General features: G+C 42.4%; 1 protein-coding gene across 1 annotated transcript in view; it reads left to right on the top strand.

The window, feature by feature from the left end:
- Window positions 1-18,857, top strand: part of ATPAF1 (ATP synthase mitochondrial F1 complex assembly factor 1) — a 479,750-nt gene extending 460,893 nt beyond the window's left edge. The window contains exons 9-12 of the mRNA XM_050801901.1: window positions 1,308-1,415; window positions 8,553-8,626; window positions 17,562-17,667; window positions 18,771-18,857. Coding sequence (XP_050657858.1) covers window positions 1,308-1,415; window positions 8,553-8,626; window positions 17,562-17,637 — 258 coding nt within the window. The 3' untranslated portion in view covers window positions 17,638-17,667; window positions 18,771-18,857. The remainder of the gene's footprint in view (window positions 1-1,307; window positions 1,416-8,552; window positions 8,627-17,561; window positions 17,668-18,770) is intronic.
- The last annotated feature ends 240 nt before the right edge of the window (window positions 18,858-19,097 follow it).

Here is a 19,097-nt window from a genome sequence, read left to right as displayed (position 1 = left end):
ACTAGGATTGGCATTCTATATTTGGAGGCCAAATGTGGCAAAAAAACAAGCATGAGTTATATTTGCTTTGAAGTTGGGGTAAAGAATGCAAAAATGAAGGAGCAGCTTTTTACTTTGCTATTTTGTAATACATCTAACAACCTTTTATTGAGCACATACTTTAATAACCGACATTTGATGTACTTACTATGTGCCACGTTTTATATACATTATGTCCTTTAATCCTCACAAATACGCTATGAGATACTTACTGTTATTATTTCTAATTACATAGAAGAAAGTGGCCTCAGAGAAGTTAGTTCACACTGTCTAATAAGTGATAGAGCCAAGTTTGAGCCCAGGTTATCTGACTACAAACTCTGTGAACTTAATCATTATGCGACTGTGTTGGGAACTGTGCTAAGACTTGGAGATCTATGAGACAAGGTTCCTGCCTTCATGGAGCTAATATTCAGGTATAGGAGAAAGAGCCAGAAACATAATTACAATAAAAGTGATTAATACAATATTAGGATGACGACCAAAATGATCAGTGTAACATTAGAAGTATGTTCAAGAAAAATGAGATGCTGAACTATTACAAGTACCCTAGTGATAGTTAGATATTTATAATTAAAAAGACTCGCTGAAATTTTAGAGATAAAGTCCAGGAATCTTCTTTTGAATGTAATTGTTTCCTCCTGTGCTATACAGGGGCTTTAGCTTTGAACCCATCCTCTCTACCTAGTCTAGACTTGAGATTTAATAACCACTACTGCCCTGATCATTCTTCATAAAATTATGGTGTTTCCATCCTTCTCCCCTTCACCCCCCAACCCAGATTATATTTTAGAACTGCACATTACAAATCTGGCTCATGTGCAAACTCTCCAGCTACTGCTACAGCTTAAAAGAGCTCAGTCTTCAGAGCCAGCCAAGGGAGTAGATTTCAGCTGTGAAATGCACTAGTCCATAAAAGTGGCAATTACACAAGCACATTGCTTTCTTTAGAACTTGATTTGGTAGCTGCTTGTGCCATTTTGTTTTTAAATGTATGGTCACAATGACAGATTCACTGCCTACTGTAAACATTTTCTGGGAAAAAAGCCAAAGCTTTTCCAGTTGAAGACACAAATAACACTGTGCAAACTGTCAGTTTCACTGTGCCTTTGCAGGCTGACCTTACCGCCACATACCAGTCCTCCAACTCACTAGCCACCCAAGGGGCTGTTAAGAGCCAGAATTTCCTCTAGACTGTCTATTGCTTTGAAATTGCAGTTTGTTGTGATGGTACCTTATTGTGCCTTGATAAGTGTTCCACCTTGCAGACCCGAGGGGAAGCTGCAGCCAGTCAGCTGATTTTATATCACTATCCTGAACTTAAGGAAGAAAAGGACATAGTGCTGATGACTGCAGAAATGGATTCCACATTTCTGGTAAGAATTAATTTGTAAAACTCTTTGGATTTACCTCGTGGCACTGAAGGTATTACTATTCTGCCAAAGCTGGTGAGAGAGAATTTCAGAGAGCTACATATACATTGTTTCTTACTAATTTTAAAGTTGACAGTAAAGTTGTCTTGCTCAAGATCTTCCAATCTGAAGTTAGTACAGATCCTCAATCATTTATTCACAATTCTGAAACCCATGGGCTCTGAGAACAAAATGTTTTTGTTCTCATTTGATCACAAAATGTTTTTGTTCTCATCTGATCACAAAACTTGAACTCATTTGGTAACTGAATCTTTAAACTGATGTGAAACTACTTATATAACTAATCCCACTTGGTGTGGTGTATTATGCATTTTACTAGGGAAATATTAATGTGTTTGAATATGGGGAGTCACATAATATACAGTTATACAGTATCTATACCTATTATCTTTCTAAAATTCAATAATTCTGAATCTAAGACACATCAGGCCCTAAAGGTTTCAGATAAGGGATTGTAGACAAGTAAATTACGGCTTCTTAATTATAGGGAAGAGTTGTATGGAAGCCTGGGATAGCTCTCAATATTTTATCTTCCTTCATACTGTTCATTTGTACAACATTCATCATTTATAGTGTTTTTCTTTCCTCCTTTTCCCATTCCTAGATGAGAATCACTGAGATAGAGCATTGACCATATGCTCATAGCTGATGGTGCCCATTGTGTTCTCTCTGCACATCCAGGTGCCAGGAGCAGTGTTGTGATTACTGTATATTGTTTATCTAGTCCTTGCTCATTTCAGCCACATTTATCTGGCAGAGGTTAAGTTCAGAATGTCCCCAAACAGTGGACACTTTCCCCTAACAGTCTTCATTACAGCACCCACTTATTTTTTCTCTTTCTCTTACCAGCTGCATAGGGAGAAAGAAGTGATATCATTCAGCTGATATCTCACAGTAGCAGTGACCCACAAAACTAGGACACAATGAGGCTTCTACTTCCCTGTTATTCTTGAAGCTATTCAGTTCCATCTCTCCCATTCTTCCTTCCATGTTAACCCTTCCATTCATCACATTCAACTGAAAGTTAGCCACAATTCTGCCTGAGAATATGGAATTGCCATTAACTGAGATAGGTAAGATTGCAGGAGGAATAGGCTTGACAGGAAAATCAGGAGCTCACTTTTGGATGTGTTAAATCTGAGATGCCTATTAGTACCCAAGTAGTAGACAATTAGATATATGAGCCTGGACTTCATGGGAGAGGTCCAGGCTGGAGATGTAAATATGGGAGTTGTCAGCATACAGATTGTACTTAAAACCATGGGACTGAATGAAATCAACCAAGGATGTAAGTAAAAATAGAGAAGAGAAGAGATCTAAGAACTGAGAGAAGGGTCTCCATCCCTGGAGAGATGAAGAAGCATCAGCAAAGATTAAGAAGGAATGGCCGTGAGGTAGAAGGAAAATTAAGATGGTAGAATGCCCTGGAAGATAAAAGTGAATGTTTCAAGGAATAGGGACTGCTCAACTCACCAAATCTCCCTTGTTTATTAGGGCAAATGAGATGAGGACTGAGAATTTACTGATTTCACAAACACGGAAGTCACTGGGGGCCTTATAAGAGCAGTTTCATAAAAGTGTGATTGGAGTAGATTTAAGAGAAGATAGAAAGACAAACTGAAGAATCAGCATAGAAACTCAAGGGGCATTTCTATAAAGGGAAGGAGAGAATGGGGTATTAGCTGGAGGTGGAGAAGTGCACCCAAGAGTATCTTTTGTTTCAAATATGAGAAAGATAACATATTTGTATGCTGATGGGAAAGGTCCAGTTGAGGCTGGGCACAGTGGCTCATGCTTGTAATCCCAGCATTTTGAGAGGCCAAGGTGGGTGGATCACTTGAGCTCAGGAGTTTGAGACCAGTCTGGCCAACATGATGAAGCCCTGTGTCTACAAAAAATACAAAAATGAGCCAGGCATGGTGGCATGCACTTGTAATCTCAGCTGCTCGGAAGGCTGAAGTAGTAGGATCATTTACGCCCCAGCAGGAAAGGTTGCAGTGAGCCGAGATTGCACCATTGCACTCCAGCCTGAGCGACAGACCCAGACCCTGTCTCAAAAAAAAAAAAAAAAGACAGATCCAGTAGAGAGGGAAATGTTGATGATACAGGAGAAAGCAGGGAGAAGTGATATTTTTGAGTGGGCAAGTCTGGTAATGAGGGGTTGATCTTTACCAGGAATAAGATAGCAGGAGAGAAGCCAGAGTGTAAGGACACTGATACAATTAGATGGATAGAGGTAGTGGTATGAGTTTCCTGCAGATTGCTCAGTGAGAAGAAAGAAAAGTTATCAGTTGAAAGCAAGGTTGGAAAAGTGTTGGACATTTGAGTCAAAAAAAGGAAGTACAAAATTGTTGTCTAGGACAAGCGTCAGCAAACTATACAGCCTATGGGCCAAATCCAGCCCACTGCTTGTTGTTATAACGCCCACGAGTTAAGAGTGTTTTCTGCCTCTTTAAATGATTAGGGGGAAAACCTTTTTTTTTTTTTTTTTTTGACCAGGCTGGAGTGCAGTGGCACAATCTCGGCTCACTGCAACCTCCACCTCCCAGGCTCAAGCAGTTTTCCTGCCTCAGCCTCCTGAGTAGCTGAGATTACAGGCGTGTGCCACCACGCCCGGCTAATTTTTGTATTTTTAGTAGAGACAGGGTTTCACCATGTTGGCCAAGCTGGTCTCGAACTCCTGACCTCAGGTAATCCACCCACCTCAGCCTTCAGAAGTGCTGGGATTACAGGCGTAAGCCACCACGCCGGGCCAAAATCTCTTTATTCTTAAAGAAATACAGAAATTGTTTAATAATAAAAGCTATTATTAAAGAAAAATAGTATTTCAAGTTTTATTAGAACACAGCCATGTTCATTTATTTACGTATTATCTATGGTCTGAAGGAAGTTAAAGGTGAATGCAAAGAAATGATTATTGACCATGGAATGGAAGCTGGATAATGAGGAAAGTGAAAATATAAGGGAGGTTAGAGACAGTAAGAATTATGAGTCCTAATGGGTTGTGGCAGTTGGAAGTGAGCTGGAAAGATAGGACATAATTTGACCATGCGAGTGAGTGACAATATAGAGATTGTACTATATTTTTTGGTCTTCGGCAGAGCACAGCATCTAATCATATTAAAAGTGGATCCTAGAGGTCAGAGGAGGCCCATTCTGCTGTTTGCCATTTTTACCACCTCACTCTGGTGGTCTCAAACTGCTGCAATTGTTAAAATTTGCTTCCTGGCCTTTTAACATTTGACAGCATATAAGACAATACATATTTGCCTTGTATAAATCAGCTTGACTGTGAGGTTCCAATGTAGTATAGAACTAGACATGTTAGAACTTGTTGTACATGACTTAGAGAAACTTAGAAGTATAACATGAATATATGATCCCCTGTATACTCACACATGAACTGTGCACTTTAGGCATAGTATTTCCAACTGTGGTAAAGCGTTAATGTCAAATGAATCGACATACATGGAGACTAGAGATTTCTTCCAAACTAACTAACTTTAATGCTAAAAACTAATGGAATATTTAAAAACCTAGCTTTATTTGGCTCCACATCTATGTCAATGGATGATTTCATTGAAATGCAGTAAGTGCTAGGATAGACATGCAGAAGGTTCTAGGGATAGAGAGTGGGGCAGTATCCCTGGGCCAAAGGGAGTAATATTTCCTGGGGATGACACCGGACTGAACCTTCAAATAGCAGGAGTTTAGCCTGATAAAGAAGGAGAGAAATGTTTCAGACAGAGGGAATAGCATAAGGAAACACTAAGAGACATAAAATGACTTGGAGTATTGTAAAGAGTTTGGTATCACTTGTGTGTGTATGTATGTGTCTGTATATAAGGTTTGGTGGTTTGCGTTTAGAGATTTGGCTTTACCCTGAGGGCATGAAAAGAGTCATTAAAGGGTTTGAACAGAAAAGAACCCATAAAGAGTTGGATTTTAAGACCTAGCCTATTAATTATTAACCTTAATTATTTGCTTCCTAAACATTCTGTAGTTCAAGTCTAGTCAGTATGATAATTTAGAAGTCAGTTGCAATAGTCTGCACAAGAAGTGGTGAAAACTTGAACTACAGCAGTGGTAGTAGAGACGGAGGAAAGAGAATGACCCCAGGAATATGTAGGGAATAAAATAGGCAGGACTTGGTGTGTTGATTGTAGATTTGAAAATTGAAAGGGAGGAATCAAGTTTGTTAAAATACCTCTTTATTGAGCAGCACAGGGAGTTAGTATATTTATTTTATTGGGTCTTGGAAAAGGAGGAGACTGTTGCTTCATGTTGAGAGCCAAGAGAATAAAAGGCAGGGGGAGAATAAGGGCTGGTGGGGGTTGCCTTTCTCTAACCCTCCATGAGAGATAGACATCTCTCCCTGTGTCTTACTTTCCTACTCACTGTACTAGTGGTCTTCAAACTTCCTTTTTTTTTTCTTTCATCCAGGCTGGAGTGCAGTGGCTAGATCTCAGCTCACTGCAAGCTCCGCCTCCTGGGTTCCTGCTGCCTCAGCCTCCCGAGTAGCTGGGACTACAGGTGCCCACCACCACGCCCAGCTAATTTTGTTTCTGTATTTTTCGTAGAGACAGGGTTTCACCATGTTAGCCAAGATGGTCTCAATCTCCTGACCTCGTGATCCGCCTGCCTTGGCCTCCCAAAGTGCTGGGATTATAGGCGTGAGCCACCACGCTCAGCCCAAACTTCTTTTTAAAGTAGTAGGAAGACCCCTTTATCCAAACAAAATCTTACTATGTAAAACCCCAGGATATGACAGCTAAAACAGAGGTGAAGGGACCTGAGGCACCTCCACAGAGCCCCAAGGACTCTACAGAATAGTTTGAACACCAGTGTTCTAGGTGAACACAGCTGAACTTACTCCTGCCTTCACCACCCCAAGCTTCAGATAAAAGTTGATGTCAGAGGCCCTGTAGCCCAGGGACTGAGAGAGTGGTGGTATCCTCAGATTATAGCAGTGCACTTGCTTTAGAAATGATTTGCTCTTGAGGCATGTGTGAATTTAAGAAAGGTAAAATAGATGAAGTATTTATTGGCCTTAATCAATCTTAATTATCTTGCCGTACCAGAAACAGCAGGATGAATTGGGGGGAATACCAACCAGGGAGTCTAGAGGTCTAGTCCTGGCTGTGACCTTGGCTGGCCACTTGACCTTGAGCCCATCCCTGAACTTCATCCGCCTTGGTTTCCTAGCCTATTAAATGAGAACTGGGTGATCTCTGAGGTCCCTTCTAGCTCTAAAATTCTATTAATTTGAAGTAGCCAGCTTTTTGGGAAAAGATTTTTGATTGAAGATGCAGTCTCAGAGATTAGTGCCTGCTCATGAGAAATGTCCTGAAAGTCCCACAGAGGGAACAGAGGTGGAGCACAGCCTATGTTATTTATAAACCCGTCTTCATCATTCTCTAGCTAGACATAGCATACTTTTGGCAGTAAGTTTTTAGTGGGGATTTTCCATGACCTTTTGAGGTTTAATTTTGGCCATATGAACACGGTGATAATGGACAAGTACCTCTGGCCAACTAGAACTGCAGAATGTATAGCAAAAGTAAGAGATGTCTGAGGTGACTTATTTGCAAAGTTTGAGAGTGTAGCCTATGTTCTAACCCCCATCTCTGTCATTTTTTAATTTTTATTTTTATTTAATTTTTTTTTAGAGATAGAGTCTTGCTCTGTTACCCAGGCTAGAGTGTACTGGCATGACCATAGCTCAGTGCGGCCTCCAACTCCTGGGCTCAAGCGATCTTCCTGCCTCAGCTCCCGAGTAGCTAGGACTACAGGCTCGTGCCACCACATCTGGCTAATTTCTCTGCCTCTGTCATGTAGAGTGGCCTGCTCACCATTTCTCTGCTACTGAGCTTTAAAGAAGGTGGCCCATTCTCTTCCCTGAGCCTTTGCTGATGTATTAGTTATAAATGGCTGCATAACAAATTACTACAAAACCTAGTGGCTTAAAACAAGAAACATTTATTACCTCACAGTTTCTAGAGTAGCAGCTTAGCTGAGTGGTTCTGGCTCAGAGTCTCACAAGGTTGCTGTCAAGATGTTATCTAGGGGTACAGTCATCTGAAGGCTGATTGGGCTTGAGCATCCACATCCAGCCCCACTCATATGGCTCTTGGCAGAGGCCTCATGTTTTCATCATGTTTCTCCATAGGGCTGCCTGAGTGTCCTCACTACATGGCAACTGACTTTTCCCAGAGCAAGAAAATTAGCAAGAGAGAAGTTACAACCTTTATGGCTTGATAGCAGAAATCATTGTCCATCATTTTTCATTTTTTCAAAGTCCTTTCTTTTTTTTTTTAAGAGAGAGGGACTCACTACATTACCCAGACAGGCTCAAGCAATCCTCCTACCTCAGCCTCCTAAGTAGCTTGGACTACAGGCTCACACCAATGCTCCCAACCATTTTGTCATAGTCTACTTGTTAGAGGGAAGTCATTGAGTATAGCCCTCACTCAAGGAAAGGGAAATTAGGCTCCATCAAAGGGAGGAGTATCATAAAATTTGTGGGCAAATTTTAAAACCATCACAGCTGGCTCTGGGAGTACTTTTCTGACCAAGGTAGTATCATAACAGGTTTTATTCAAGTGTATATCTGGTTAGTCAAGAACTCAGTTCTCACTCACAAACTGGTCCTTAGAGCTGGGTAACTATTGCTCTCTATTTCCCCCTTGAGATATATTTAACAGTTATTAAGGAACTGGATGAAGAGAAATAATGTGAACATGCACATTAATTTATTCAGTAAACATTTACCAGATGTCACTCTGCAGAGATATAAAACAAACCAGTCTATGTCTTTGAGGAATTTGTACTAGGGAAAATAGACAAAAAAAGAAGAGGAAAAATACAATACAGTGTGATAAATACTATGATAGTGGTAAGCACAGGATGATTTGGTACACAGAGAAGGGGCACCTAGCCAAGACTAGGGACGTCAAGAAGTTAGGGAAACTTTCTGGAAGTGGTGACTCCTGGGCGAGGGCCCCCACCCACCACACAACTCAGACAAGAGCTTTGTGACCCTGTGCAAGAAAAGACCTCATTATTCTTTTTACCTTACAGAATGTTGCTGAGGCACAGTGCATTGCCAACCAAGTTCAGCTCTTCTATGCTACTGATCGGAAAGAGACCTACGGGTTAGTGGAGACCTTTAACCTCAGACCAAATGAGTTCAAATATATGTCTGTCATCGCTGAATTGGAGCAAAGCGGGCTTGGAGCAGAACTGAAATGTTCCCAGAACCAAAATAAGACTTAGAACTGTACAGGTTGGCCCTTCACCTAGTAGACTCAGCCCTCGATAGTCTAGAGCCCACCCCCTCCTCAGGAACTCAAGAGCTCAGCATTTATAATGAGCAATTGGTAATGAGTTGCCCTGTGTGCTTATCGCAAGCAGTCATGGAGATGAGCCCTATTAATTGATGTTCAGGAACGAAGGTACCTAAACATTCTGATAATTATCTCAGCATACTTGAGGTTTCCTTTATTAAGTGTTCGAGGTTATAACAAGAGACAGACAAGGACCTATAAGACAGTTGACTTGGTTTTGCACAGTGTAACAGCGCAGTTGCATTCTGGCCACTTTGACCTCATAGCTCCTAAATGATGAGTTTGTCATTTTTATGAACTCATGACAGGATAATAAGGTTGAAGACCTGCTGTAGTTAGATAGGGGCTTTAATGCTTCCCATGCACCGGTCATCTGGACAAAAGCATAAGCCAAACATCCTGTTTAAACTGTAGAATAACCAGATATTCCCATCAGGATAAAGACTTCATCTAGATGATGCCCCTCAGAGATGCCTTTAGTGTAGCTGGCTTGGGGTATCAGCAAATTTGAGGTATAGTTAGATAAACGGTACAGGGTCTGCATACTGTTAAACCATAGTTTGTGGCACCCGCTTCTCTAACTCCACCTGTTAGAAGCTATGTGTTTGAAGGAATAAATCAGTGCAGTGTAAATAAAATGCTTTTGTAAGGAGAAGATTAATCCAGGTTTGCATGATTTTTTTAAAAACAACTCTAAATATGATACAAAAAAGTGGGTGAAAGTAAATGTTCCCAGAATGGATGTGGGGAAAATATAGCAATAATTTTTTTTTTTTTAAGTTTGGCTTACAATGTTTGTTATACAAAATAATGAAATCTAAGTTATGTACTGTCTGTAGTATCAGGGCTATGGGCTGATTTTATCAAAACTCATCTTGGGACTGAACAATTGCTTGGAATACCAGAAATAAGAAAGTTGTTCTCCAGAGCTGGAAACCCATCTTTTGTTTGTAATGTCACTGTTGTGGCTCCAAGCTCAGTGATAGGAAAGGACGGTGGTTACACACCAGCCTTCTGAACCCAAGGCCCCCAGTATTGTTGTCAGCTGCCTTTACTGTGGCATTTCTTTCTCTTTCTTTGTTTCCTGAGATGAAGTCTCACTCTATCTTGCCCAGGCTGGAGTACAGTGGCACAATCTCAGCTCGCTGCAACCTCTACCTCCCTGGTTCTAGCAATTCTCCTGCCTCAGCCTCCTGGGGAGCTAGGATTACAGGCGCATGCCACCATACCTGGCTTATTTTTGTATTGTTGTAGAGACAGGGTTTCACTATGTTGGCCAGGCTGGTCTCGAACTCCTGGCCTCAAGTGATCCACCACCTTGCTCTCCCAAAGTGCTGGGATTACAGGTGTGAGCCACCGTGCCTGGCCTGACATTTTTTTATTGATCTAACGTGCTCCACTCTGCTGTTCCTGCCTAAGATCTGGTTGTATGACACTGAATGTGATGAGTGGGAATTTAAGCAGTATTTGCAGCTTGTGTCTGTGTGTTTTCTTCCTTCCAGAAGAATTTTTATAGGTGGAGCCTGTCCCTAAGCTCTTAAAATAGGATAGACCTCCCACTGTTCTCTGAACTGTGTCTATTTTGTTGTACCTTTGAGTCTCTGTATTGAGAGAGACAGTATTTTTTTTAAACTGGGGAAGCTGCTATCCTTTCACTGTTTCTCTAAAGGTTGAGCTGTTAACTAATGCAAATTCTGGACCTGCTTCTGGTCCTGGCAGTTTATCTTTTGAGAAACTTGAGTCTTATCTGCCCTGCCATTTTCATTAAATGCCTTCTGACCTTCTGAATGTTTTGGGTCCCAAGAATTTTTGACATCAGATGGGGTCGTTTTTATGGGTATCCAGTTATGTTTGCCTGTCTTTCCAGATGGACCCAGTTATTAGCCATATAAAATACATTGTTACACCTCCACCAGCGGGTGAGGAAATGATGGAAAAAGGAGTAAGAAATGGCTACTCGTTTTAATCATTCCTCCTGGGTTTTCCCTCAGTCCCTAACTGCCAAGTAGGATGTGTCCATGGATAATTATGTTGGCCTGACTAAAGTACCATGTAGCTGTTCTTTATATTTATTTACATAGAAAGATCTAGCAAAGAACTCAAAGAAAATTGTACCATTTAATCAATAAATTTGTCCCCTGGTGCTAGCATGGTGTTATAGAAAGTGGACAGGCTTTAGAGTTAAGTGAATCTGGGTTCATATGTTAGTGTTATTATTCATTAGCTCTCTACTGTTGAACAAATTGCTTAAACTATCTAATTCGGGGGGGGGTTCCATCTAAAATAGGGATAATAATATCTACCTCATAGATATTATTCTCATAGGATTATTGTGAGAAATAAACTGACTTCACTACAGTAGAAAATAGCAACTACCATCCTTTTCTCTACTTCCCCTGCCCCTCATTAAAGACTAACACAAGTTAGCATTTCAGATGTGTAGATCATTCTTTATTCCAGTTAAAAGAACAAACTTTATCTCATCAGTTCTGAAACTTTAAGATGCAGTAGCATCACCTAGAATGCTTTTAAAATGCAGATTCTCAGGCATCAACCGTACACCCCCCACCACACACACACACACACACACACACACACACAAAATCAAGAATCTGTGCAGAAGGCACTGGGAGTCTACTTGTTAATATGTGCTCCAGATGATTCTGATGTAGGTAATTAGCCAGCCACACTTTGAGAACCATTGCCTTATTTATTCTTTACAAAAATGTACATTGCCAGGTCTTTCTTTCCTGTGGATGCTAATTATAGGATATTTAGGTTCCTCTGTTCTTTGTCTCCCATAGTGGCCCCCTTTGCAAACTCCAAATACATTATATTTATTTATTCTTGTGTCTTTTTTCCCCCACTAGACTGTGAGCTCCTTGAGGGCCAGGATTTATCTCTGTTCCCAGTGCCAAGGACATGGCCTGGACCATAGAAGATACTCAGTTTTTTGTTGAATAAATAGGTAATATGGATTTCAACCAAAACATTGTCTTGTGTATGTACCTACATGTAAATACTCTAGATTTAAAAGAATCTCTTAATACACATAGATCGAGAATTTGTTGAGTAGGAATATTTGCAAACCAAGATACCAAGTTATACACAGTCTCTGTACCTCACAATCCACTGGCATTACCTCGCTGGACCATTACACAGTACAACTTAACAGTTGCTCACAGAGCATCTATTCTGCAGCCACTATGTTAAGTGCTGGACACAGAAAGATGAGTAGGTATGATTCCTGCTCTCAAGCTCTGTTTTAGCCACTGCCTGTTTCTCTCTTGCCTCTGATTCAATGCCTCACACCAACACCTGATTATAGTTTGCTTTGTCTAGTTCTTGGATGTTCATACTGGTACTTCTTTCTTCTCCAACCAGTTTGGAAGCTGGAGCCACATATTTGGTTTTGCACTCTCCATACTGACCTTTTGTTCAGTCTTGGAGAAGAGGTACTAATGCCCACTTCCTAGTCATTTGATTTGGCATTGAGTCAGCATTCATTCACACTTACTGAGCACCTGTTTGCCAAGCACTGTTATTAAAAACTGGATAATATAGCAATGAACATGGCAAATAAGGCCCCTGTTCTCATGTAGTTTATATTCTTGTAAAGAAGACAAGTAAACCAATAAAATTATTTCACTTACTGGTAGTGTTATGAAAATTAAAAAATAATATTATAGACTATGGAGTGGAGGCAATGACTTAATGGTCAGGAGAGGCATCTCTGCAGCAGTGGCAGCTGATACATGAGCTGGGGAAAGAGAACCAGGTAAAGAGAACAGCAAGTGTTAAACACCCTGGAGCAAAGCCAAGCTAAGAATGCTTGTTTCTGTGGCCGGGCGCGGTGGCTCAAGCCTGTAATCCCAGCACTTTGGGAGGCCGAGACGGGCGGATCACGAGGTCAGGAGATCGAGACCATCCTGGCTAACACGGTGAAACCCCGTCTCTACTAAAAAATACAAAAAACTAGCCGGGCGCGGTGGCAGGCGCCTGTAGTCCCAACTACTCGGGAGGCTGAGGCAGGAGAATGGCGTGAACCCGGGAGGCGGAGCTTGCAGTGAGCTGAGATCCGGCCACTGCACTCCAGCCTGGGCGGCAGAGCGAGACTCCGTCTCAAAAAAAAAAAAAAAAAAAAAAAAAAAAAAAAAAAAAAAAAAACTTGTTTCTGGACAGATACAAAGATTCAGTATCTACCCTTTAGGAGCCCACAGTTCAGCAGCATGACCTGACATGAATGATTACAATACAAGACATATCGATCAATGCCATCTCAGAAGAGGCAAAGAGATTTAAGGAACTCTCCCACATGCTATGGAGGATGCAAAGCTTGCCAGTCTCTGGTACCCACCCAAGAGGCACTTATGGCTTAATGGGGAATAATGGGTAGACAGTGTTAAAATCTCAAAGGCCATGTGTTTCTTGCAAGAGACAAGAGGTACTCTGGGTTCGGTGCTGGCCTCCCAAGCTGCAGTCACGTACTACATAACAATGTTTTGGTCAAGTTGGATTGCATATGCAACTGCGGTCCCATGAGATTATAATGGAGCTGAAAAATTCCTATTGCCTAGTGACATCATGGCTGTAGTAATGTTATAGCACAATGCATTACGTATTTGTGGTGATGCTGGTGTAAATCTGTACTTCAAGTCCTATAAAAGTATAGTGTATAGGGGCCGGGTACAGTGGCTCACACCTGTAATCCCAACACTTTGGAAGGCTGAGGCAGGTGGATCCCTTGAGTTTAGAAGTTCGAGACCAGCCTGGACAGCATAGCGAGACCTCGTTTCTACAAAAAAATTTAAAAATTAACTGAGCGTCGTGGTGCACACCTGTAGTCCCAGCTACTCAGGAGGCTAAGGTGGGAGGTTCACTTGAGCCCAGGAGGTTGAGGCTACAGTGAGCTGGGATCACACTACTACACTCCAGCCTGGACGACAGAGCAAGACCCTATCTCAAAAAATAAAAAGGTATAGTGCATAAAATTATGTACAGTACATAATGCTTGATAGTAGTAAATGATTATTACTGGTTTATGTATTTACTACACTTTATCATTTAGAGTGTGCTCCTTCTACATATAAAAAATACTAAGTCAATTGCAAAACAGCCTCAGGCAGGTCTCTCAGGAATTATTCCAGAAGAAGGCCTTGTTCTTATAGGAGAGGACAGCTCCATGTGTGTTATTGCCCCTGGGTACCTTCCAGTGGGACAAGCTGTAGAGATGGAAGTCAGTAATGTTGATGATCCTGACCCTGTGTAGGCCTAGGCTAATGTACGTGTTTTTGTCTTAGCTTTTAACCAAAACATTTAAAAAGTGAAAAATAAAATTTTTTAATAGAAAAAAGCTTATAGAATAAAGATAGAAAATATTTCGTATAGCTATGCAGTGTGTTTGTTTTAAGCTAAGTGTAATTATAAAATAGTCAAAAAGTTTTAAAAATTAAAAGGTTTATAAAGTTAAAAAGTTATAGTAACCTAAGGTTATTGAAGAAAGAAAAATATTTTTATAGATTTGTGTACAGTGTTTATAAAGCCTACTGTAGTGTACAGTAATGTCCTCCTCAGTCTTCACATTCACTCAAAACTCACTCACCGACTCACCCAGAACAACTTCCAGTCCTGCAGACTCCATTCATTGTAAATGTCTTATACAGCAGGATCATTTTTTATCTTATACTGTATTTTTACTGTACCTTTTCTATGTTTAGATATGTATAGATAAGTATTTACCATTATATTACAGTTGCCCACAGTATTCAGCACAGTAATATTCTGTACAGGTTTGCAGCCTAGGAGCAATAGGCTATATACCATCTAGGTTTGTGTAAATACATCCTATGATGTTTGCACAACAACCAAATCACCTAATGATACATTTCTCAGTGTAGTCCCCACTGTTAAGCAATGCTTGACTGTATACACATTAACAGTAACCACTAAAAAAAACCAAAAACAAAACACAATAACCAGTAGCATTTACTAAGGGCTGACCGTATACCAGGCACTGTGCTAAGTCCTTACATGGCTTATCTCAATCCTACCAACCCTATGAGGTTGGCAGGAACCTGCTGGTCGGTGACATGTGCTGCTCTCTCCTTGTACCCTTCTGCCCCAACTCCAGCTCAGAAAAGAAAGCAACCAGCCAGGCGCAGTGGCTCATACCTGTAATCCCAACACTTTGGGAGGCCAAGGTGGGCGGATCGCCTGAGACCAGGAGTTAGAGACCAGCCTGGTCAACGTAACGAAACCCCGTCTCTACTAAAAATACAAAAATTAGCTGGGCATGGTGGCACACACCTGTAATCCCAGCTACTCAGGCTGAGGTACAAGAATCACTTGAACCTGGGAGGTAGAGGTTGCAGTGAGCCCAGTCTGTGCCACTGCACTTCAGCCTGGGTGACAGAGTGAGCCCCTTTCTCAAAAAAAAAAAAAAAAAAATAAGTCATGGTTGGCTCTGGAACCAGCCCTGAGAAACATGTCTTCCAATTTTCTTGCTGGTAACTAAAGAACAAAATGCATGCATTATGTACCTCTGATTCCTCCAGACAATTTTGCAAGACATCATGTTCTAACTAGGGAGGACTTCTTTTGGAGAACTTTGGTCTTGTCAATTCTTCTGATGTGACAGATTGATAACAACATCTTTATCCTTGTTCCGCTAAAAGGGAGAGCTGGAGCACAGAAAGGGAAGAGATGACTTCAAGGTTGCTGTCTGCATCAGGAGCCAACCCAGGAATAGATGACTGCCCATGCTCCACACTTAATAGGATCATTTGTAATGTCCACTGAGCTGGCTCATTCTTCACATTCACTTGAACAGGGCTACTTCTGAGGTCTTCAGGCTTTAGGAACTGGAATATCTACAAGAAAAATTAGTTCAAACCACTTATGAATCGTGACAGGTTCCCCAGAGCTTTCAGGACAAAGTCCTTTTAGATCAGCTCACAGGAGCTTCAGAATCCAGTGCGTGGTGTCTTCTCCAGGCTCATTTTGTGCCTCTCCTACCCACTCCTTTGGCTCCAGCCATTCTGGATGACTTGCAGTTCCCTAAACACATTGTGCTCTTCCTACCTCTGTTCTGCTCTTTTCAAATACATTTGCCTGCTTCAAATACCTATTCCTCCTTAAGTTAATTCAAAGCTTCACTGTAGTATCTCTATGAGAAGCCTTCCCTGAGACCTATTCCCTTCCACATGGCCCCCCTGCAAGCCTGGCTTCCCCACCAGACTGAATAGCCCTTGGAGACTGGGATCATATCTTACTGGACATTATATTCCAAGTGTCCAACACGAGACCTGGTAGAGAGGGATAAGATACTCTGTGGATGCTGAATAAACTCCATTTGAGTGACCACTAAACTCAGACCACCCAAGTCTACAAATATTGCTTGCAAAGTGAGATCCAGCTCTGACAAACACATTGTGGTTATGTCCCAGCCCAAGACAGTGGTCATTTTGCTTGCTCTTATTGCAGAGGCTACATGTGGAAAACCAAGCCAAGGGGCGAACAGAGAAGGCAGTCAGGTCCAGGGTTTGTAAGCAGAAAGAACTGAGAGATGATGATGAACAAACTTTTGGAGCAAAACAATTAAGTACCAGGCTGTCACTTTCAAATTCTTGTCTTGCCTTGCCAAACCTTAACATTAAAAAAGACCTGGTTGGGCGCGGTGGCTCACGCCTGTAATCCCAGCACTTTGGGAGGCTGAGGCGGGCGGATCACGAGGTCAGGAGATCGAGACCATCCTGGCTAACATGGTGAAGCCCCATCTCTACTAAAAATACAAAAAATTAGCCAGGCATGGTGGCGGGCACCTGTAGTCCCAGCTACTCAGGAGGCTGAGGCAGGAGAATGGTGTGAACCCGGGAGGCGGAGTTTGCAGTGAGCCAAGATTGCACCACTGCACTCCAACCTGGGGGACAGAGCAAGGCTCAGTCTCCAAAAAAACAAAAAAGACCTTACAGGCTAAGTGTGGTGGCTCATGCCTGTAATCCTAGCACGAGGTGGGCGGATCACCTGAAGTCAGGAGTTCGAGACCAGCCTGGCCGACATGGTGAAACCCCATCTCTACTAAAAATACAAAAATTAGCCAGGCATGGTGACAGGAGCCTGTAATCCCAGCTACTCAGGAGGCTGAGGCAGGAAAACTGCTTGAACCCGGGAGGGGAGGTTGCAGTGAGCCAAGATCGCGCTATTGCACTCCAGCCTGGTCAACAAAGTGAGACTCTGTCTCAAAAAAAAAAAGGTTGAGGGACGGCCGGGCGCGGTGGCTCACACCTGTAATCCCAGCACTTTGGGAGGCCAAGGAGGGCAGATCACCAAGTCAGGAGATTGAGACCATCCTGGCCAACATGGTGAAACCCTGTCTCTCCTAAAAATATAAAAATTAGCTGGGTTTGGTGCCTATAATCCCAGCTACTCGGGAGGCTGAGGCAGGAGACTGGCTTGAGCCAGGGAGTCAGAGGTTGCAGTGAGCCAAAGCCTGGCGACAGAGCAAGATTCCATCTCAAAAAAAAAAAGACCTTACAGACTATCCAATCACCAGTTTTCAAACTGTGCTTCGAGAAATCCCCAAAGTCCAGAGCTGGGGACCTTGGGAGTCTGACCCCCCAACTCAACCAGAGAATCTGTGTTTTATTTATGGGGCTTCTCATAAGCTGTCATCTGAAGAAACAGTTTTCAAGAAAGACTGAAAAAAAACCCTGGTCTAGTCTAATTCTCCCACCTACCATTGTAGGCCTCCCTACAGCACCACTAAGCCATTGGACAACTGTTTAAAATTTTCCCGGGGACTGGAACTCTCTACCTGCTAACTGACCTGCACCATGCTGAGACAGCTCTGAGTAAGTCAGTTCTTCCCCACCCCTAGCCAAAATCTGGCCTCTTCTCACTACCCTCACCTCCTTCTGCCTGTTGTAGATGGAACCTCCCAGGAGAGTCTTCACTTTTCCACCTAACCACCTCTCCTGCTGATAAGCAAAAATAACTCTCAAGTTGTTTTGGCATCTCTTCAGCAGAACTGTCTGTCTGTAGTTATATGACCCAAAACCCCAGCCCCTCACCCTCTGGCTCACCTGCATCTGGACAGACTAGCCAGTGTCACCAGTGTCTGCCTCACAGTTGGAGCCCGGAGTTGAGCCCAAGATGCTCTTGTGGGGTATTCAGAGTGGATTCTGGGTGGCCATCCCTTGAGAGTTGGCATGGCCCACCTGGAAGTCATTTCCCCACATAGCCACTTACTGAAGTCATCTCACTGACTCCACCTTTCCTGGCCTTTGTCTTTATTCCCACCTTGCTATCTTCCCATAATCTGTTGTCAAACATTGCTTTTCCTGCCTAGAACTTTAGTCCTTTGGACCTCCACACATAGCCCCATTCCATCTGGCTGGTTTCAGTCCAGTGCTCCCATCACATCTTGACTTGAATCTTCACTCTATTGCCCAGAACCCATGTCCCTCCCAATAGATATGATATTCACGTGACCTTGGTCCTCTTCTACATCTGCCATGGCAGTAACCATAGATTAGTGATGTCCTCTCAAGATCTTCGTTTACCCAAAAAATATTTGCCATGGTTTGAAACAATCACTACTAGGTCATGCTTGATATGTGGTCCACTGTGACCCCACATCATGTTTGTTACTGCTATTTTTACCACACTAACAATATGGTATGGATCCCCATCTTGCACTCTCATTTCTTCGACCCACATTAATTCTCCCATTTTGACCTTGCCTCTGGTCAAGTAAGAAGTAGCAGACATGTCTTACATTTTGGCACTAATTTTGCAGGGGAAGGGAGGGAGCAGGGAGGTATTTTGCTGAATCTCACTTGGTGTGTGACCCCCAAAAGACTCTCTGAGATGCCTAAGTTTCTTTCATTTGATCTTTGCAACAATACCTTAAGAGTAATATGATTCCCTTTTTTTTTTTTTTTTTTTTGGACAGAGTCTCACTCTTGTTGCCCAGGCTGGAGTGCAGTGGTGCAATCTCGGCTCACTGCAACCTCTGCCTCCTGGTTCAAGGGATTCTCCTGCCTTAGCCTTCCGAGTAGCTGAGACTACAGGTGTGTGCCACCACGCCCAGCTAACTTTTTGTATTTTTAGTAGAGATGGGGTTTTGCCATGTTGGCCAGGCTGGTCTCAAACTCCTGACCTCTGGTGATCCACCTGCCTCGGCCTCCCAAAGTGCTGGGATTACAGGCATGAGCCACCGCACCCGGCCAATATTATTCCCTATTTTACAAATGAGGACACTGGGGAAACAGCATCATAG

This window comes from Macaca thibetana, chromosome 1 (genome assembly GCF_024542745.1).
Source record: "Macaca thibetana thibetana isolate TM-01 chromosome 1, ASM2454274v1, whole genome shotgun sequence".
In the NCBI taxonomy this organism is placed as follows: Eukaryota; Metazoa; Chordata; class Mammalia; order Primates; family Cercopithecidae; genus Macaca; species Macaca thibetana.
This window is presented reverse-complemented; position numbering and strand designations above follow the sequence as displayed.